The sequence below is a fragment of the Arachis ipaensis genome, chromosome B2, assembly GCF_059453495.1.
Source record: "Arachis ipaensis isolate K30076 ecotype BB chromosome B2, ASM5945349v1, whole genome shotgun sequence".
Lineage (NCBI taxonomy): Eukaryota > Viridiplantae > Streptophyta > Magnoliopsida > Fabales > Fabaceae > Arachis > Arachis ipaensis.
In genome coordinates this window covers 35,470,489-35,492,150 of record NC_142437.1, presented here as the reverse complement: position 1 = coordinate 35,492,150, position 21,662 = coordinate 35,470,489, and the positions used below count along the sequence as shown (strand labels likewise).

The window sequence follows — 21,662 nt, the reverse complement described above, 5'->3', positions numbered from 1 at the left end:
AACTAGATCCTACTAAAAACATACTAAAAACAATGCCAAAAAGCGTATAAATTATTCGCTCATCAGTGGCCATCTTTTAGCCATCCCAACGTTAGTGACAATGTTGAGTGTCACTAACGTTGGCTCATCCTTCATTTCTCATCGTTAGCTTCCACGTTAACCAAGTTAACGTGGAAGTTAACGTGACTCTTGGGGGTTGTGTGGTTGCTTCAACGTTAGTGACAATGTTGAGTGTCACTAACATTGTCGAAAACTCTTCATCCTCTACGTTAGTTCCCACGTTAACCAAGTTAACGTGGGAGTTAACGTGGTACTTAGCACCATAGGCCAACGTTAGTGACAATGTTGAGTGTCACTAACGTTGGCTTCTCTCCCTCCCCTTTAACGTTAGAGGCCACGTTAACTAGGTTAACGTGGCTTCTAACGTGGCCACTTATGAGTGATTGCCAACGTTAGTGACAATGTTGAGTGTCACTAACGTTGGCTCAACTTCTTTTTTTTCCACGTTAGAGTTCACGTTAACTTGGTTAACGTGACTCTCTAACGTGGGCATTGATGGCTTTTTGAGAGTGTTATTGGCAATCACTTTTCTCATTAATCTTTGCAAGTTACCTCCCCTTTTCTTGCTCCTTTTTGGTCCTAAAATCAAGCAACAAAGTGCATCAAAGCTCTAGTCCAAGTCATGAGTAATGCAACATAATATTTGTCACTAAACTTATGCAAAATCCTCATGAAATCATGTAAAATGCACAATGTATGCTTGAGTGAAGGCATAAGTGAATATTTACCCAAAACTAGCTTATTTCCTAAAGAAATGCATGAAACTAACCTAAAAACAGTAAAGAAAAGGTCAGTGAAACTGGCCAAAATGCCCTGGCATCAGAAGCAAAGTTGGGAAAGGAACACAAAATCATGTAGTTTTATATGAATAAGTGTGGAAGATTATTGATAAAACCCTTAAAATCTATACATGATAAACCCTAAAAATGGGGTTTATCAAAAAGCATGATATTTAAGGGAATTAATGTGGGTTTACATGATAAAATCCACTCAATTTCAACCAAAATTTATCATCAAATATGGACTTATCAATTCCCCCACACTTAAACACTAACCTATCCTCATGCTAATCACAATCAAAAAAAGTGAAAGACAAGCAACTTATTTAATATATTAACTACATGCATACAACTATCCTAGATATTACCTATTCATATCTACACTAAGGTCTCTACCGAAATTAGCAAACAAACATTGGAATTCCAATCAATCCAAAGCAAGCCTTAGGGCTAAGGAAAGGAATCAATGCAATATGATCATTGTTCAAAGATTTGATTTGAAGTTTTCAAAAATTAATTCCACAACTTGCAAGAAAACCAAGATAAAACATGGAAACATAGAATTGAGCAATTGAACCCCTCACCGGATGTGTATACACTCTAAATCGCTCAGTGTTTAGAGCTTAATCACTCAAATCTCCTTTAATCATGTTTTTCTAGGATTTGATAGTCATCTAACAATCAACACATACTTGATGCATGAATGTAAATATTATAAGGTCTTTGGAGGGTTGTAACGGGGTTAGGGTAAAAGGTAAGATTAATATGGTCAAGTGGACTAGTAGATTGGATCTTTGATATAGCTCAAGTAACCAATCTACTAGTCCACTTGACCATATTAATCCTATATTTACACTAACCCCGTTACAATCCTCCATTTCGAAGTGTGCGTGCACACAACTACTTGTGATAATTCATGGATTGTTAATTGTTCTTGTCTCCACTAATGCTAGCTTTTTACTAAGGTAATTAGTAAGTTAGTTAGGATTTATGGATTAAAGTTCTGTTTGGATAAACAGCTTAATTAAGCTCTTTTGGAAAAAATAGCTTAAACTATAAATGACTATATTAAAAATAGCTTATAAATAAGTTATTTTGTATTTGAATTTTTAGTTCTAAAAATACTTATTTTATAGAAATGTGATAAAAAGTAATAATATTATGAGAGAAGTCATTTTTTTTTAACTTCTCTATAAGCTCCAAAATAGTTTCTTAGAAAGTTGCAATTTGGTTTTGAAAATTGCACCAGACATTAATACTACTTTTCATAAGTCAAAAGTTCAAAAAAGTTACTTTTGAAACTTCCCAAACCGGCCCTAAGAACAACTATGCTCATTTGACTTACTGATGAGCGGATAATTTATACGCTTTTTGACATTGTTTTTAGTATGTTTTTAGTAGGATCTAGTTACTTTTAGGGATGTTTTCATTAGTTTTTATGTTAAATTCACATTTCTGGACTTTACTATGAGTTTGTGTGTTTTTCTGTGATTTCAGGTATTTTCTGGCTGAAATTGAGGGACTTGAGCAAAAATCAGATTCAGAGGTTGAAGAAGGACTGCTGATGCTATTGGATTCTGACCTCCCTGCACTCAAAGTGGATTTTCTAGAGCTACAGAACTCAAAATGGCGTGCTTCCAATTGCGTTGGAAAGTAGACATCCAGGGCTTTCCAGCAATGTATAATAGTCCATACTTTGCCCAAGTTTAGAGGACGCAAACTGGCGTTCAACGCCAGCTCTCTGCCCAATTCTGGCGTCCAGCGCCAGAAACAAGCTGCAAAGTGGAGTTCAACGCCCAAACTGGCACAAAAGCTGGCGTTCAACTCCAAGAAGGACCTCTACACGTGCAACATTCAAGCTCAGCCCAAGCACACACCAAGTGGGCCCCGGAAGTGGATTTATGCATCAATTACTTACTTCTGTAAACCCTAGTAGCTAGTTTATTATAAATAGGACCTTTCACTATTGTATTAGACATCTTTTGAACCATCTTTGAATCTTTTGATCATCTTTGGACGCTTGGTTCTTAGATCAGAGGGGCTGGCCATTCGGCCATGCCTGGACCTTTCACTTATGTAATTTCAACGGTAGAGTTTCTGCACTCCATAGATTAAGGTGTGGAGCTCTGCTGTTCCTCAAAGATTAATGCAAAGTACTACTGTTTTCTATTCAATTCATCTTTCGCTTCCAAGATATTCATTCGCACTTCAATCTGAATGTGATGAACGTGACAATCATCATCATTCCCTATGAACGCGTTCCTGACAACCACTTCCGTTCTACATTAGATTGGATGAGTATCTCTTAGATCTCTTAATCGGAATCTTCGTGGTGTAAGCTAGAATGATGGCGGCATTCAAGAGAATCCAGAAAGTCTAAACCTTGTCTGTGGTATTCCGAGTATGATTCAATGATTGAATGACTGTGACGAGCTTCAAACTCGCAATTGCTGGGCGTAGTGACAGACGCAAAAGGATAGTAAATCCTATTCCAGCATGATCGAGAACCGACAGATGAATAGCCGTGCCGTGACAGGGTGCGTTGACCATTTTCACTGAGAGGATAGGATGTAACCATTGACAAGGGTGATGCCTCCAAACGATTAGCCGTGCCGTGACAGGGCATTTGGATCATTTTTCCGAGAGAAGACCGAAAGTAGCCATTGACAATGGTGATGCATTACATAAAGCCAGCCATGGAAAGGAGTAAGACTGATTGGATGAAGATAGCAGGAAAGCAAAGGTTCTGATGAACGAAAGCATCTCTATTCGCTTATCTGAAATTCTCACCAATGATTTACATAAGTATTTCTATTCCTATTTTATTAATTAATTTCGAAAACTCCATAACTATTTTATATCCGCCTAACTGAGATTTACAAGATGACCATAGCTTGCTTCAAGCCAACAATCTCCGTGGGATTCGACCCTTACTCACGTAAGGTATTACTTGGACGACCCAGTGCACTTGCTGGTTAGTTGTGCGAAGTTGTGAACCATGATATTGGCATCATGTTTTTGGCGCCATTACCAGGGAAAGAAAGAGCGATGAATTTTACATAATCAAAGTGTAATCACAACATCTGCGCACCACTTACTCTTCGATAATAAGGATTAATTAAGTGAGATTAATCCATCATGATTGTCATAGTTGTGGTTATGACAAGGAAATGATTCCCTAGCTCATCCCGAGTCAAGGTTCCATTTATGTTTTAAACCATACACTCCAATCATTACACACCATTACTTGTTCATATTACATAGATAGTTCTTAAATTTGTTTATTGGTTCATTAGTTGCAATTTTGATTGTTCTTTTATTCCTTTAATTGTTATTTCATTATTGCGAATCCCCTTGATCTTGCAACCAAAAATTGTGCGCTTTTGGTTACTAGTTCCTTGGGAAGACGACCCGGAATTCTACTCCCGCATTATATTGGTTTTAAATTGTGACATCTCTAATTTAAACTTTGGTTGTAAGTCACCTTGTCAGTTGGGGCTATACATGCAATGCTAAATCCTATTTCTTCTCTTTTTAAGGAGAGATTTCCTAACCGACGATCCGGCACACACCATGGAACAACATTCAAGATAAATGGTCAAAAAAGGAAGCCTTATCACACTCTTGCCAACTTCAACAAGGAGATAGAGGTGTTCCACCTTGAGGATGTCTCGGAAGAAAAACATTAAACTTATAACTGTCTAATTTAAGGACGTTAAAAAAAAGTGCTTGGTAAGAGACTCCACCATAATATGGTCTTTCAATTTTATTTTTTGTATTTAGTTGAATTTGTTGATTTTAGTTGTTTTCCGGAGAAAAAGGCACTTATGATGTAAATATCTTAGTCATAAGTGACTTTGTTTAAGCATTTTTTTAATTTTAAGTCTGACTGTTTTTGCGTACGCGGCCTGTTTCTAGCGTACGCAATTCTGTTTTTTTACCCGTTCGCATACGAAGGCACTACCTGCGTACGTAGAACCTCAAAAAGTGAGTTTTGGCTGCGTCGCGTGCGAGATTTTTGCTCGTTCGCATACGCAGGTGTAAAAAAAAAAAAGAGAAAAGTATAATTTGAATTAAAAGTGTGGGGAAGGTTCGAGCCCGAACCCCTAACCGTCCCACTCAATGTCTCTCTTCTTCTTCCTCCTCTCTTCGTCTTCTTCAAATCCCTCCATTCATTGCGCCACCGTCGACCACCATTACCGCCGGCTCTTCTCCCTTTCTATCTTTCTCTTTTCTTCTCCCTTTCTCTATTTCTCTTCCCTTCTCCCTCTTCTCTCAACCTTCACTGTTGCAATCCCTTCTCTCGGTGACACTTCCGTCAGCGACTCCACCGCCACCATTCCCAGACCACCATTGTTGGCCGCAGCTCTCCGTTCCCAATCCGCAGCGCCCAACCCTCTTCCTTCATTTCATTTTCCATTCGATTACCCTTGCTCTATTTCAGGTTCATAGTTTACTTCATTTAGTTTTGTCAATTTCACTTAATTTCATTTAATTTACCTTATTTAGTTAGTTTGATTTTCTGCTTAGTTGATCCTAGGTTGTTAGGATAGGTTTAGTTAGTTAGAATTGCTTAGATTGTTTGGTTTAATGGCTGCTGCTCTAGTGCTGTTTGTTAGGGAAATTACATGCTAATCTTGATGCTGATTATTGTTGTTTAGCTATTATCGTGTTCAATTTAATGTTGCTCTGAGTGTCAATCGTTATTCTACTGCCATTTTGGTGTTACTCTGCTGCTAACCAATTTTATTCATCATGGTGCTAAGTGCTGCTATTTGGTTGCTGTTATGCTTAATTTGACAATGGACTGATTGGTCATTAGTTATCTTGATGTCGTTCATGCTGATTTTGTGATTATTTTGCTGATTGACCAATTGAGTTCATCACATTGTAAATTGTTGCTTAGTTTTGTGCTATTTGGTTTGGTACCTGATTTGAACAACCTTAGCATGTTAAAGTTGTTTGTACTGCTCATTAGCAAGATTGGTGCATTGTTACTAAATTGGTGCTTATCTTCATTTGCCCCCAATTGTGTATAACTATTTTTGCTGCTGAATAGTGTTTGTCAATTGTTATGTTGCTTGTATCCCTTCTTTTGTTTATTCCGAATTGCTTTCACTGCCTTATAAATCAATGTGAATCATCAATGTGAATTACATGGTTGGCCACCATGTAACTTCAATTCTTTACCCAAGTTTTAGCAATTTCAGATTCATAGCGATGTGCATCAAGCTTTCTTGAGTTGTGATTGTCTTATATAGTTTCATATTGTTCTTGTTTTGATGCAAACTTCTCAAGTGCGAATGTATGTTGCATGTGCATCACTGTTGAATTGTTATTGATTCTCATTTGTTAAAGCATCATATTTCCCGATTCACTGTTGATTGTCTATGTATGATTGCTTGTACTACATGAGTTATGTGATGCTATATACTGAAATTCTGCCTGTTGCTTTTGTGTTGTTTACTGTTTATGTCTTGCCTTGGCTTTGTTGCTTATGAATTGTTGATTATTTTTCAGGATGAGAACCGGCAAAGGAGTTCGAGCGAGGGATCCGGCAAAATATGCAAATAAGTATTGTGAAACACAATTCCGCTTATTCAACCAGCAAAAGAAACTGCACTTTGAAACGATCCTCAAGCTAGACAAGCTTCCACCCGACCTCCGTCGAATGGTTAATGAAAACATAAGAGTCGGGGGTGGGATTTCTTGGAGAGGAACTTGGTGGATATTAATGAAAACTAGGTCGTGGAGTTCTATGCTAATTTCTACTCCGCAACCCTGAAACTGTGCTCTTGGGGAGAAAGCGAATTCCGGTCACTAAGAGTACAATAGCTGAGATACTCCGGATTCTCCCGAAGCTGAAACAGGTGTGGCTATGACAAGGCAATTCAGAACAAAGCGATAAACCTCTTGGATTGGGGCAAGATCTTGAAGATAGCAATTCCGGACAGTGAATGGATCTTGAGCAATGATCAAAAGGAGCCCATTAGTATCCTGCTCAAGCAACTGACCCGTGAGGCTCGAATTTGACAACAAATCCTAATCAACCTTGTCATGCCAAGCTCTCACAAGACCACCATATCTGCTGATTTGGCGATCTTGGTGTGGACTATTTTGGAGGGAGAACCTATCTTCCTCCCGAAGATTATTAGACAGTCCATGTGGTAGGGGTGTACATGGTTCAATTTTTTCTATAAATTGAACTGAAATTACACTAAACCATTTAAAATGGTTTAGAAACTGAACCAAACTGTTTTGTCACATAAGAAACTGGTTTTAAACTAGTTTATAATAGTGCACCAGTTTAAACCAGTTCATAAAAATAAAACTGGTTTTTAAAAAAATCAGTTTAAACTGATTTATAGGTTAAAACTAGTTTTCACACCCTCTCTCCTTCTCTCCCCTTCTTCTCTCTCTTTCTCTCTCTCCTTCCACTCTCTCTCTCCTTCCTCTCTCCCCTTTTCTCTCCCTTCTCTCTCTCTCCCCTCTCTCTCTCTATCCTCTCTCTCCCCTACCCTTCTCTCTCTCTCTCTCTCCCTCTTCTCTCTCTCCCCCTTCCTCTCTCTCCTCTTTCTCTCCCCTTCCCCTCTATCTCTCTCCCCCTCTTTCTCTCCCCTTCCTCTCTCTCTCCCCCCTTTCCCACTCTCTCTCCCTTCTCTCTCTCTCCCTCTTTCTCCCCCCTTCCTTTCTCTCTCTTCCTCCTTCCTTTCTTTCCCGCTAAAAATTGTCAAATTTGTAAAATTATAAACTACTTTATGCATATTATTATACACAATAAAATTACCAACGAATATAAAACAGCCAATTGCAAATGACTGAGTTACAAATGAGCAAACCGTTAATTAATCAAAAACAAAATCGTTAATAATTGGCAGAATTTATTTATTTTTAGTGATCATGTTGTATTGATACCTTATAAATTATCTCTTGAAATAGATTATTGAGTTTAGAATTTAAAATTAAAACACTCATACATACGTGTGGTACAAAATTAAAATTTCCTGCATCTTAACATCAATGTCTTGCTGATGTGGACTCTCTAGAAGTAGTTGTAAATATTAGTCATCAAATAATACACTTATATAAGTTTTAATTTCTTTTTGAAATATCTATCCTCATAAATGCCAAAAAAAAAAACACTACTTTTAGTATTGTGCTCATCTAAATTGCAAATTGACCTGAAGACTTGCATACAATTATAGACAGAGTAATGCTATATACTTTATTGGTTGGGTTGAATTGTCTTCTTCCTTGAAACCAAACATTAAAAGTAGAATCATAAAATATTCACATACTAATAAACTAAAGCATGGTCTTATTTTTTGTTCAATGACAACATTCAAAATATGATATAATATGCCACTAACCTAAATGAAGTTAAAATAAACTAATTCAAATCTAACACAATTTTGGCCCATTACAATAGTCTAATCATCTTTAAGAGAAACAAGCATGCCAACATTTGTTGAAGAATTTTTCCCTACATACAAAAAAATCTCATTAATTATAGAAAACTAACAATTAGTAACAAACAAGCAATAAGAAAAAAAAAGTATATTACCTTGTTCAGCTTTTTCAATTAGTCCTAAACTTGTACATCCTCAACCAATGCAAACAACTAAACAACACTTTAAAAAGGAAAATAAATAAATAAAATGACACAAACTATGAAGTAATAAATACATCATTACATGCTAACACTAACAGGGTTACTTAGACCTAGTTTGGAACTTACTTTTTCTTCAGCAGTTCTCTCTTTAGAAAACAGAGAAACACCTCCAAAAATTGAAAGCCGCAGGAACCAGTTTGCAAGTCAACAATGCAAGGGCATTCTAGAGTTCTCTTAGCTTTCACCTCATCTAGTCTACAACAACATCAACAATAAGCAAATGTAAGAGTACTAGCAGTGAATGAATTAAAGTGTAAATTGGTCACTATTAAAGTGAATAATTATCCAAAGTCAATAACCAATGTGGTTCAACACACTTAAATATTTTACAGTATTTAGGAATCCAAATTGAACCTATGCCTAATTAATGTTCCGTTGAATCAATATCTCAATTATTAGATATTCCCCTTACTTCAGAACTCAGATTAACAAGTATATAAGTCTAAAACCGTCTCTATCAATCACCAATTCATTTATATACATTTATATAAGTCTAAAAAATAAACTAACATGGGTGATGATGGGTCTGAATTCTACTGCATCTACATTCTATGGTACCATGTATGCCACATAAATTTTATTTCATTTGCATTGAACTAGCATATAGCACAAGCAGCATAACAAAGGTTCCTTCCCATTGTAGCATATATAACAAAATAAACAACCATTATTGAACAAAATAAAAAGGATTATTTTCATCCATACTTTCATTGATATATATTTAGCTAATATTTGAGCCTGATTCGCAGCTGTCCCTGGTTTCTGAAGTGAAAAAACCTGCAAAACTGCCATCTAAGGTGCAACCAATTTCCTAGGTTCAGCTATCTCAGCACTCATATAACAACTTAAGATTCTTTTGAGTGGGTAGAGGCATGGTGATTCCTATTGTTATATTGCAGGGCTTGAAGGAGCCTGGATCCTTGCACCAAGAATACGAGGTATGCAATTAGTTACCTGCTCAATTCTATACCTAGTCTTGATTTTAATAACAGTTTTGTTTATATGCAAGTCTCTTATTGTATCTTGACATTTAACTAGTACAAGAAACCGGCCAAAGAAGCAACGTGTGGAAAGCAGTATCGATGCGTCCTCATAACGCAGCAGGCCTATATGGTGGTAAGTAGAACCAAATTAAATCTAAACTTACTTTGCATTAGTTTGTTTTGTAGTTGCATCCTTTGGTAAACTAGATACTATGTGAATTTCACAATAATCTTGTTTTTGACACAGGAACTCGGACATTAGATGAAAATGTGCTGTTGGTTCTCCTGATTGATGCTTAAATTCTCTTGAAACATTTGCTAACGTTACAAAAATTTATATCCCCTCTATGATGGAAACTTCAATTGTAAGTAATATTGGAAGAACAATTCCAGTGGGGCCCTTATTTGCTATCTGAAAATAATATAGAAACGGTGAAACAAATATTCTTCGTATAAAAAATAATCTATCCATTTAACTATTTTCAGTCATAAAAGGATTATTAAAGTTTATTTGCTTTTAACTTCAAGAGAAACATAATTAACAGATAATTGTTTGACTTCGCTTGGTATTCTCTTTCATTGTTTTGTTATGTAATTCTCATAGGTGAGTTATGTTTCTTCTTGAAGTTAATGATCTGCCATGGTCCATGGAAGTACGCCAAATACTTAAAACTTAAAAGTTATATCTATATACAGAATTTTGTTAAAATTGCTCATAATCTATGACAGAATAAGAACAAGCCAAACAAACAATAACGTTAAAACTTAGAGCAACTGAAACTAAGCTGCAGGGAAATCAAAATTGAAAGATTGTCAAATTGGTCTTTTGTGAGTTAGGTTTTGGTGAACAAGCTCAAAATCTTACTATAATCTTTTACTAAAAGCCATCCATTTTGCTTCCGTTTCCTCCAACTCCCAAACACAAAATTCTTGAATCAATGGAGATAAATATATATCATAAAATACTAAAATGCCATGAACCTAAACATACCAAAATAAAATCAAAATGCCAGAATCCAAAAAAACAAAAAAGCTGCAATAATTAAATTAAAATAGAAATAGGTAACTGTAAAAATGGCTTACTAATTGACTATGTAAAAAAGTATTGTCTCCCCTGCTTCCAATCATAGTAAAACATAAGAGAAAAGAAATTACCTACTGTGTTAGATGGCAGCAGCAGGGGTTGGTAGCGACGGTGATGATGGTGGTGGGTTGGTAGCGGCGGCAGCAAGGGAGAGACGAGAGAGGAATGGTAGCGACGGCAGCAACCAGCAAGGGAGAGACGATACTGTGTTAGAACTTGAAGTTGTAGAAGTTGACGAGTGACGACAGTGAGCGACGGCGGCAACTAGTTCGATGACGGCGACTCTGACGGCGGCAGCGGTGGGTTGATTGCGGCGGCAGAAGAGGAGAGACGAGAGAGGATGTTGAAACGGCGATTAGGGTTTTTGCGTTTTTCACATTTTTCAAATTTTTGAGTTTGGAAGATTGAAGTTATTGATGTGAATAAACCAGTTTTGATTGGGTTTAAAACTAAATTGAACCATAAAAACTGGTTTTTAATAAACTGGTTTTTATAAAAAACTATGGTTTCAATTCAGTTTTTTATTTAAAAAAACTGGTTTATTTAAAACAGTTTCAATTCAGTTTCAGTTCAGTTCAGTCAAACCAGTTTTTTTGCACACCCCTACATGTGGAAGGTGCACACCGTCACAAGGAAGAAGGCAGCCTTCCCATGTCTTGTCACTGAGATGGCCACAAAGGCCGGAGTTGTCTGGGCTGACAACGACTTCACCCCTGGAGTTCCTAGTAAGGAGAAGTTCATTCCTTACGGGAACTGGCTTAAAGAAGAACTTGGGAGTCGGAAGCGAAAGCGTGGCACCCTATCAGCAACAGACCAGCCATCCACATCAGCACCAGCAGCACCACAGCCTTCCATATCCAATGACATAGGAGTGTAGATTCTGGAGCAGCTGAAGCGTATGGAGCGCCGGATCAACAGGCGCTATGAGAATATTAAACTGCAAACCCGGGATTGGGATCCGATGATAGAGGAGCTGGATACCCCAGAGGAGCAGTCCGAGGACGAGGATGAGGCTCGGGCTGATGGCGTCGAGAGATCTCCGCCAGCCTAGCAGGACCATTTACCATCCCGTTTCCCCACCTCCATGAGCTTCTTTCTGAGCACCGAGGACGGTGCTAATTCTGAAGTGTGGGGAGGTCGGTCGTCCGACCATTGTCGACGCTTCCTTTGGGTGATGAATTTCCATTTTAAACATCTCAGTTTTACATTCTGTTCGTTTATGCTTCCGTTTGATACTTTGTTAGTTTTTTATTTATCGCACTTTAACCTTGACTTTTGTATATATGCTTTTGGTTTTAATTGTGGATTGTGATGAGAAAATGAGTTGATTGCACCTAGTTGATTTCCTAGTTATATGATGAAGTGGTTTGTTTGAAAACTAGGAAATTGATTTAGGATTATTGAAAACTTGCATCCAACCACAATTGCATAGACATATAATAATAAGCTTAATCAAATAAGGATATTTTCAGCTAGTATACCAAAAGTTTTCATTATTTAGTATTTTGTATATATATTTTACAATTTGAAAAAAAGAATCCAATTTTTTTATAACAATCCAAAATTTGATTTGAGTTAAAATTTTTATTAGAACTTGCTTGAAATATTATGGAACATATTTGATGAGCTAGAACACACTAACATGTGAATTTTTTAGTCTTAATGTATGTGGTTGCATCATATCAATCACTAATTCCATTCTTGTGTGTTTCTCCTTCTATGATTGTAATATTTGATTTGTTCAATTCTTTATATCCATTGTTCTATGTATAGATGCATTTAAATGATTGAGGCTCTCGTTTCAATTAACTTACTTACCCGGTTAGCTTTTTGTATATACATATTACAATTTGGAAAAAAAAAAGGGGAAAGAAAAGAAAGAGAAAATAATAAAAAGAGGACAAACACCCCAATAAAAATTAGTAAGAACAAGGCATATGTAGTTTAAATTGCAAAGAATGCATGATTGTGTAAAAGGGTGAATTGATGAAGGGGTGGGTTTGTTTTAGAATTGTACACGTTGCTATATGTGTTTTGTGTTTTGTGAGATCTTAAGTTAATCAAAGATTCAAATTTTAGCTCACTTTACCATATGCATCCTTTACAACCTTTAGAAAGACCTCATGATATTTGTATACATACATGAAATAAGTGTTGATTGTTAGATGAAAAACAAATTTTAGAAAGCATGATTAGAGGAGAATTGAGTAAATCGACCCTATACACTTGAGCGACTAGAAAGTATACACATCCGTTGAGGGGTTAGATTGCTCGATTTTATGCTTCCACCTATTACTATTTCCTTCTTGCAAGTTGTGATTTCTTTGCGATAACTTGAATCAATTCTTGGATTTGAATTAGTTGTTTTGCTATTTTCTTTAGCCTTATGTTCAGGTGTGCTTCCTTGAAAATTGAGTTATTTTGATTAAGCAATTGCATATAGTTGATTAGATAGCATTAGGTAGAATAGTGCATGTATTGAAATAGGTTGCATTTAGATGGTTGCAATGAGTAAATATTGATTTCCAGTTCTTGTCTTTTCTTTGATTTTAAGCATGAGGGCATGTCTGGTTTAAGTGTGGAGAGGTTAATAAACCATAATTTTGTGGTTTATCTTGTATTGAATTGAGTGGTTTTATCAACTTATCTCGCATTTATTCACTGAATTTTGCATGTTTTTAAGAATTCCTCCTATTTGTGATTGAATGATAAAAGTATGCTATTTGAAGCTTAAATTGATTGATTCATTTCACTATTTCATTCCATTTGGTGCCTTGACATGTGTGCTCAAGTGTTTTCGTTATATAGAGTAAGATGGCATGGAAAAGTGAAGAGGATAGCATGCTAGAGTGAGGAATCATGAAGAAATTGCGAGCTTGAGGTTTTGCTGGTCCTGCGTACGCGAGTGTGTGGCCGCGTATGCAACCATGTGTTTTTGTAAGCTCGCGTACGCGAGCATCTGGTCGCGTACGCAAGTCAATCAAAACGTGCCTCATTAAAGAGAACATGTGACTCGCGATTTCTGAGGGTTTTGGACCCATTTTCAAGCCCAATCTGAAGCCAATTGAGGAGAATGGATACGGGTCAACCGAAAAGCAACCGAAGACACAACACACCCAATTAGATAGTAATTAGCTAGTTTTTTTGTTCTTGTTTTCTAGAGAGAGAAAAACTCTATCTTCTCTCTAGGTTTTTCGTCGGTTCTTCATATTTCTGTTAGTGCAATTCGACTTGGATCTTGTTTACTTTCAGTTTTTTTCTTAAATTAATAGTTGTTATTCTTGCAATTAGATAGTCGCTTGTTAATATTTTCTTATGAGTGAATACCCAACCCGACCCCTAACAATTACTTCGAAAAAACTACGAGGCCCCCAAACAAAAAAAATACCCTTCCCGGCTCCTGATCTTTACTTTTATGGAACTGATTAGTCCCTGTGCCAAAAAAAAAAACATTGACATAGCGGTTAATCAATCCCATAAAAATAAAGATCAGAGGCCGAGAAGGGTATTTTTTGTTAAGGGATCGTTGTCTTTCGAGGTAATTGTCAGGGGCCGTTTAGGTTTTTTTCTTTTCTTATTGTTGCTTACAATCCTAGTTTGAATATTTGCGGATTTTGTTAACCTTGAATTTCCATTAATGCATTGATGACTTTATGTTTCATAAGCTTTATTTGAGTTGCCATTGTTGATAATTGTTAGTGAGTAGCTTTAATTTCCATTTAATTTTGCAATTTAGTCATGTCTTTAACTATTGCACACCAAGTGTTTGACAAAATGTTTTCTCTGGTTATGGAGTAGTTTTCTATACTCTTGTTCTAGGTTAAAGGGATTAAGTGACCTTGAGTCATTAGGTCTAATTGAATTGATGATTTGAGAGTCTATTTTAGTCAATTCGATTCCATTGACGCTAGTTTTCTACTAAACTAATTGGTAGGTAAACTAGGACTTATGGGATGATATTGCCTATAACTATTTGACTTACTTGAATTATAGAAGTAGACTTAATGAGATTGATTCCTCACAATTGTCATTATATAGTTATTAGACAAGGATTGTGATCCTGATCCCCATACCTTAGCCAAGAGTTCTTTTGCAACTTATATTTGAAAACCCAAATCTCATTTACTCGATTCTTGCTTTAATTATCTTTAGTTGTCTTGATCTAATTTCTTGCAATTTAAGTTTCTTGTATGTAAAGCTTTGTTAGTTTAAATTCTTGTTTATGCCTATATAATATGTAAGATGTAAGACAATACTTAAGACCCATCACATCCTAATCTATGATCTAGATTATTTATCTTCGCGTAAATTCTGCTAAACCAATCATTTAGATATGTTATCAATTTAATTATAATCTTAGTATATGCACTACTATGGACTTGAGAATCATATAGAACAAGGAGCATATAGTACTAGGAGAATCATAAAACCATAAAATGAAATCAATATTAGCATAAATAACCAAACACATTTAAATAAATTGCATACGTACTTGAGAATCAGCTTCATATTCAGTTTCAATTTCATCCAAATTTGCATGGATGTTTCCATTCACTTGCAAGTCGGTCAAGTTTGCTTTGCGCTTAGCATCCAAGTAGCAAGTCAGTCAAGTCTGCTTTGCGCTTAGCCTCCATAGTAGCAACTGCTAGAGCTATCTCTACCGAATGCTACTCTCAACTCTCCAAAATGTGGAAAGAGTTTGTTGCAGAGGCCATTATCATTAGGATGGGACTGAAATTAAAAGGAAAATAAGTAAGCAATAAATATTAAAAAGCTAAGACATATAAACTTGTACTTACGAAAAGTTGAGAATTTACACTCTACCATTCATTGGAAATTTGTTACTCCACCACAATCATTTTATCTTTATCGTACTAACAAAGCCACTCCTAGCCATACCCACCATCTCAACTATTACAAAGTATTGTCTCTTTAACAATTTCACCATTGGTTCAATGTGTGGATTAACCTGAACATAATAATTCAGAATTCAGAACACAACAAATAATTCTACTATCTAGTTATCAAGCAGGAAACAACTCTCATCTTCTGTTTGGGATCATGCTGTCAAAATAGTGAAGAACCGATGTCTTATTAGGTACAACATCAAAATCAAAAGCAAAGGGAGAATCAAAGCAAAACATTATGGCATGAGGATAATTACTATAAGATAAATAAATAATCAATATATAATATAGTTATTATAGTCATCTTATTTTGTATGTATTACCTAGAAGCTGCTGCTAAATACATATACTGCCTTTAATTTGCATTGCAATGTACTAGGTTCGTCAAAAAAGAGCAGTCCATGTCCATGTGTACCAAAAATAAAATCCGGAAAAGAGAAAACAATAAGTCTTAAGAGCATTCTGTCCCTCATTATATTGTTCTTAATCAATTTAAACTATTAAGTCGAGTGATGTGATGAATTTAAAATAGCAAAACTTCTAAAACATATGATGCCTACAACTATGGAAAACATATACACCCCCGTCCAAATCAAACTAATATATGCTAAGCCAGCAGACAGGCACCAGTTCAATTCTTCCATTGTTTGGGACCCATTCTTTGAATCAAAGCAAATGTATTGATTTTGATGCATCACTAAATTTTTAAGATATAACAGAAGCAGCAGCATCCATTATTGCCATCATAGTCAATGAGGATACATCAGCTACATCGAATTATACATTGGTGATTGTAATCATTTCAACATAAAGCAAAAGTTTGATTACCATATCTTTATCTTAATCATGTTAGAAGTGCTCCGATATGCTTTTTGACTTTATCTAAAATGATATTTTGTTCTCCAAGTTTACGGCTTAAGAAAATGATGGCACCTATGCAGGTTGACGAATTGCTAACAAAATGTCTAATTAATGAATATGCATGGTACAAGTGAAATGCTTATATGTGGATTTGATGAAAATATTAATATTATGATCATGAAAAAGAAAGAAAGAAAGAAAGAAGAATATGGGCATTCAAAAAGTTGATACATTAAAAATGCCAATGCACCACAAACTAGGCCTCTATGGAACACAAATACAAATGACGAAGTTAACTTTCACAATTGAAGCCTTTTGGGCAGGAAAAGTATTATTAACCCCCATAAACCATGTCAAAGAAAATCCCGAGGTAGATTATAGCTAACAATTGATTCATTGCCATTATTTTGAAAGGTCAATGACTTCCTTCCCAACCGTGAAGCAACTTCCATGCAAGATGCAAAACAATATTTTTCTAATATAGTCAATTCACTCAATACCTATTACAATAATATACCAAAACTTCAAAGCAAGAATATCCTAAATTATCACCACTCAAGCAAGGTTCGACAAAGTATATACTCCAAGCCATAAACAAAGAGCAACCATAACAGCAAGATCACTAAAAAGTAAGACACAAATGGGGCAACGAGCAAAAGTTCCACAAACCAAAATATATTCAAACCAACCGTAAAACAGGACATTGATTTGGGAAACAAGACAATACCTGAGAAGAAGCAGAACAGCAGAGCGACAGCAACAGGAGAGACAAGACAATGCAGGAAGTGACGAGAGGAGAAGCGGTGAATCGGAGAGACACAGGCGGCAACGGTGACAGCAAAAGCAGATGACTATCACGAGGCTACCTCTTTGTTCTAGGTTCTTTGGTACCATCCGATAACATTTAGCACAAGTTTCTTTCTTCCAAATGAATTTTGTAATATGATAGTCACTTTAAATATCCAATGTGGTCAAGTGGAGGATGTTGCCTCAGTATTATAAGGGCCATACTTTGTAGATTGAATTTCCAATCCCAGCAAATTCAATAGGATATAAATTTCATCATTTTCAGGGTGCGATCTATCACCAGCAATAAACACATGAAGTTCTTGTCCAACTTCAATCCAGCTACATCCAGGAATTTTTCTTAGGCCCTTCTCTTTCATTAGGCGCCTTACAATCGATACTTTATCCCATCTTGCTTCAGCTGCATAGACATTTGAAAGAGCCACATAATTACCTGCGTTTTCCGGCTCCAAATTCAGTAACCACTTTGCTATACGAGCTGCAAGTTCGGTCTCCTGGTGTTGTCCACAAGCTGTAAGCAAAGATCCTAACATATGTGCATCTGGATAGGTTGCCATTGTTAAAATAACCCTAAAAGCTTCATCCCATTGGCCGTCATCAGCAAGCAGTTTAATTAAGCAGCCAAAATGTTCCTCATTTGGCTGCATATGAAGTCCAGAGACCATATATTTGAAAACACCTAAAGCTTCATTCACCAATCCTGCATGGCTGCATGCTGATAATACACTTGTAAGAGTTATGTGATCTGGTACCATACATTCTTTCTCCAATTGTTTAAAAAGAGTAAGTGCTTCCGTAGCTTGACCATGTGATGCATAGGCAGATATCATTGCATTGTAGACAGCAATTTGTTTTCTGGAACACAGAGTGAAAACACATACTGCATATTCCAAATTTCCACATTTTGCATACATGTCTATTATAGAGGTTGTGACATGAAGAGAGAGAAACATGCCACTCCTCATTACATACCCATGTATTGCCTTTCCATATTTTAGTAATGCCATACTTTTGCATGCTAAGAGTGCAGAAGTTATGCTTATGCTATTAGGTTTCATTCCTGCTTCCTGCATTTTCCGGAAAGCCTGAAAAGCTTCATAACCACAACCATTCTTAGCGAAACCAGATATAACAGTTGTCCAGGTGATCATGTTAGGCTTAACACCTGAGTAGTCCATTTCTGATAACATATTTTGTGCCTCAACAACTTCACCACTTTGGAAGAAACTGAAGATCACAGAATTCCATGAAACCACATTTGGTAGGGTGTTCTCCTTCTGCATTTGAAAGAACAAGTTAGAAGCCTCATCACTCAGACCTAACTCTGCATACGCTGCCAACATTGTATTCCACACCACAATATCCTTTTCTCTGGCAACACCGAAAACTCGTCTTGCATAATCAATTCTCCCACATTTTGCATACATGTCCATGATGCCGCTTGTAATAACCACATCAAAATCGAAGCTACACTTAATGCAATGCCCGTGTGCCTCCATACCAAGTCCTACATCTCTTGTATCCGCAGCAATGTGCAATAAAGATGAGAGCGTCTTACAATCAAACCTCAAATTTTCTTCTGTCATCATATGGCACATCTCAATTGCCTTCTCAACCTCCCCACATCTTACATAACTAGATATAATCAAATTCCATGTGACCACATCTTTTACAACCATTCGTCTAAACACAAGCTCAGCCTCCTCAACCAAACCCACCTTAAAATAGAAGTTCACCACAGTGCTACCCAAAATGCTCTCTAACTCGAATCCTCCTAAAATAGCAAGTGCATGTCCTTGTCTTCCTTCCTCGACGGCCTCCAAATTGGCACAGGCCGAAAGGAAACCCACCAAAGAAACCAGGGTTGGTTCAACACCGTCCAACATCATCTTCTGAAATAGTCCAATTGCTTCGCGGTTCATCCCATTCTGCATATAAACCGCAACCATTGAGTTCCAAGCAATAACATTCTTCTCAAGCATAGAATCAAACACCTTTTGTGCATCCTCTAAAACCCTGCATTTCCCATACATGTCAACTAGGCTACTCGCAACAAAGGCACACCCATCAAAACCCATCATCTTTGCAGCAAGCCCATGAACACCCCTCCCAAACCTGACCCAGCCAAGAACACTGCAAGCCTTCAATGCATTCGGGACAACAAAGTTATCTGGGAGGAACCCACTTTCTAGCATCTGAACATAACAGTGCAGAGCCTCCTCGCAACTACCATTTCGAGAGTGCATCCCAATGATTGCAGTCCAAGAAAAGATGTTCTGTTTCTGCATCCTATGAAAGACACCGTTGGCTGCCTCGACGGAACCGCATTTTGTGTAGAGAATCACCAGCTTCGTCTCAATGTAGTCTTTCCACCCATCAGTGTAATAATAACTGTTTTTAATCACTTGAGCGTGAAGTTGAAGGCCAAGATGAAGAGCTCGCTGGTCGATGGAACACTGGAGGAGGTCTTCGTAGATGCGGGATGCCACGTGGAGGCCTTTGGAGTGCTCATCCGTGAGTGCGTCAACAGTTTGGCAGAGGCAGAGAGAGGAGTGGTAGTTGTGTTGAGTGTTTACAGGTTTTATTATGTGTTTGGGTGGTTTGAGGCTGCAAAAGTTTGTTGTCGGACTTTGGGGTTTGGAATGGGGAAGTTGTAAAGCCGTGTTTGGTGTCAGGAGAGTAGCAGCCATACTTTTTCTTTTTCTGTTTGTTTTTTCTTTTTCTTTTTGTAGTGTTTAGAGCATTTTTTCAGATTATGACCTGTCACAAATCAACAAATTGAATACGCAATGTTAACATACTGAAAAGAAACAAAACGCAAAGAAAGAAGGCCTTCAAATTACTTACAAAGACAATCTTGACAAGAATGGCCCCAAAAATAAAGAAATAACAGCATAATACATTCTGATATTAGGAAGAATGGAGTATTAACTAATGGAAGATGAAGAAGAATTGTTTCTTCAGTTTCCATGTACACTATGGTTCTTTTTTTTTCTTTTTTGAAATCTTTAATATACAAGAAATTATTATTTTTCATACATGATAGCAAAGAATACGCAGCCAGAACAGCATGCATATGTTTAGATCTTGGTCGGTTAGGCAAAGTCTATTCTCAGTCTGTAATTGATTTTGGTGTCTAAATTGCTATACACACACACACACACACACACACTTTTCTCCACTATAATTGAACAAGTATCTCGGCCACTGCATATATACAAAGACATGATGATTCCTTGCAACTAATCAATCGTGTAAACTAGCTAGCTAGACAGAAACTGTTTATATGATCACTAGCAGTTCTTCTATCACTTCATGAGGAAAATTGGACACAGCTCACTCAGTTATTGCAATACACTAGTAAACAGTAATACTAGAAAGCATTTAATGTTCAACTATATAAGATAAAAATCATGCATTTAGCTAGGGTGTTTGCCTTACTACTATTTGGTGTTTTCATGTATTTTCTGTTAATCGTGCTTCTTATTCATCCAGTGAATTACCTTTACTTGCCTGGCCAATTTCAAAATTTGAACGAGGCATAGTTCCAATTCTTTGATATTTCATTCTGTCAAATAAACCTTCCTACTTTGTCATTATCTAATCTTGACAGTAGTTACACATCTTGTTTACACTATTGTTTATGAAGAAATGCCTCTAGGGTTTGTACTATTGTCGTATATCAACCATTTGCAGTTGGATCACTTGCAATGCTGGCTTAAAAAGAGACCAAAATCAACACAGGAATCAGGAACTTATTTTCAATAGACAGCTTTTTTCCCTAATTAAAGCAAATAAAATGAAATGAAAATTACCCGGAGACTCGCGGAAACGGCGACGGCGACGGAGTGCTGCCCGTGGTTCTGCTGAATGAGACAAAGATGAGAAAGAGGAATATATTTTTGATAATGCCGACGGCCTATAGCCCTATTCCACATCTCATCCAATCATCCGATAATCCTGGAAAATGGATTTTGTAATTTGGAGTTTAATCAACTTTTAATTAATGTGGTGAGATTATTATACATGATAGGTCCTACGAAAATTATTCAGTTAATAAAAATTTCAGTATAAATTAAGATAGAATATATTTAATATTAACTATATCATATAATAAATATTAAAGTCTAAAATATTAAATAAAATATAGAACACAATTTTAAAAATAAAAGATATTGTAAATGTTGAACAATTTTTATTTGAAGTACTTTTCAATCTTGAAATATTAATATCTTTAATATAAAAAATATAATGGCTGTAGTAATTTCTTTTGAAACACGGAATAATTCAACAAAAATAAATAAATAGTAGAACATATAAGTTAATTAACAAATAGAAAAAAATAATTTATAAAGTATAATAATATTTTTACCTATATTAATATTACAGAATTATAAATCTTTTGAAAGTACGTGGATTTGATTGAGATATTATGAATTAGGGAAAAATGATTCATAGAATTAAGGAATTATTTTTACAAAAAAGTTTCATCGGTAAAAAAACTAGCAT

The 21,662-nt window shown here is 36.2% G+C and overlaps 1 protein-coding gene and 1 long non-coding RNA gene across 7 annotated transcripts; one reads left to right on the top strand and one right to left on the bottom strand.

The window, feature by feature from the left end:
* The first annotated feature begins 4,813 nt into the window (after window positions 1-4,813).
* On the top strand, window positions 4,814-7,214 carry LOC107628322 (uncharacterized). The gene is made up of 2 exons (XR_002357402.2): window positions 4,814-5,283; window positions 6,360-7,214. It is a non-coding gene; the product is annotated as an uncharacterized LOC107628322 (long non-coding RNA).
* Window positions 7,215-8,038: 824 nt separating this feature from the next.
* Window positions 8,039-21,144, bottom strand: CRR21 (Tetratricopeptide repeat (TPR)-like superfamily protein). Of its 6 annotated transcripts, none has more exons than XM_088505281.1 (7): window positions 20,969-21,144; window positions 17,074-19,913; window positions 15,403-15,547; window positions 15,071-15,309; window positions 8,578-8,706; window positions 8,404-8,470; window positions 8,039-8,322 (listed from the first exon to the last, which is right to left on the bottom strand). In XM_088505281.1, exon 2 carries the CDS (start codon window positions 19,841-19,843, stop codon window positions 17,318-17,320), a length of 2,526 nt encoding a protein of 841 aa, XP_088361407.1. In that variant the 5' UTR covers window positions 19,844-19,913; window positions 20,969-21,144; the 3' UTR covers window positions 8,039-8,322; window positions 8,404-8,470; window positions 8,578-8,706; window positions 15,071-15,309; window positions 15,403-15,547; window positions 17,074-17,317. The 6 variants fall into 6 exon arrangements, with proteins under 6 accessions (XP_088361407.1, XP_088361408.1, XP_088361406.1 ...); XM_088505282.1 differs by having other exon boundaries at window positions 8,404-8,460; XM_088505280.1 differs by having other exon boundaries at window positions 8,404-8,706.
* Window positions 21,145-21,662: the final 518 nt, after the last annotated feature.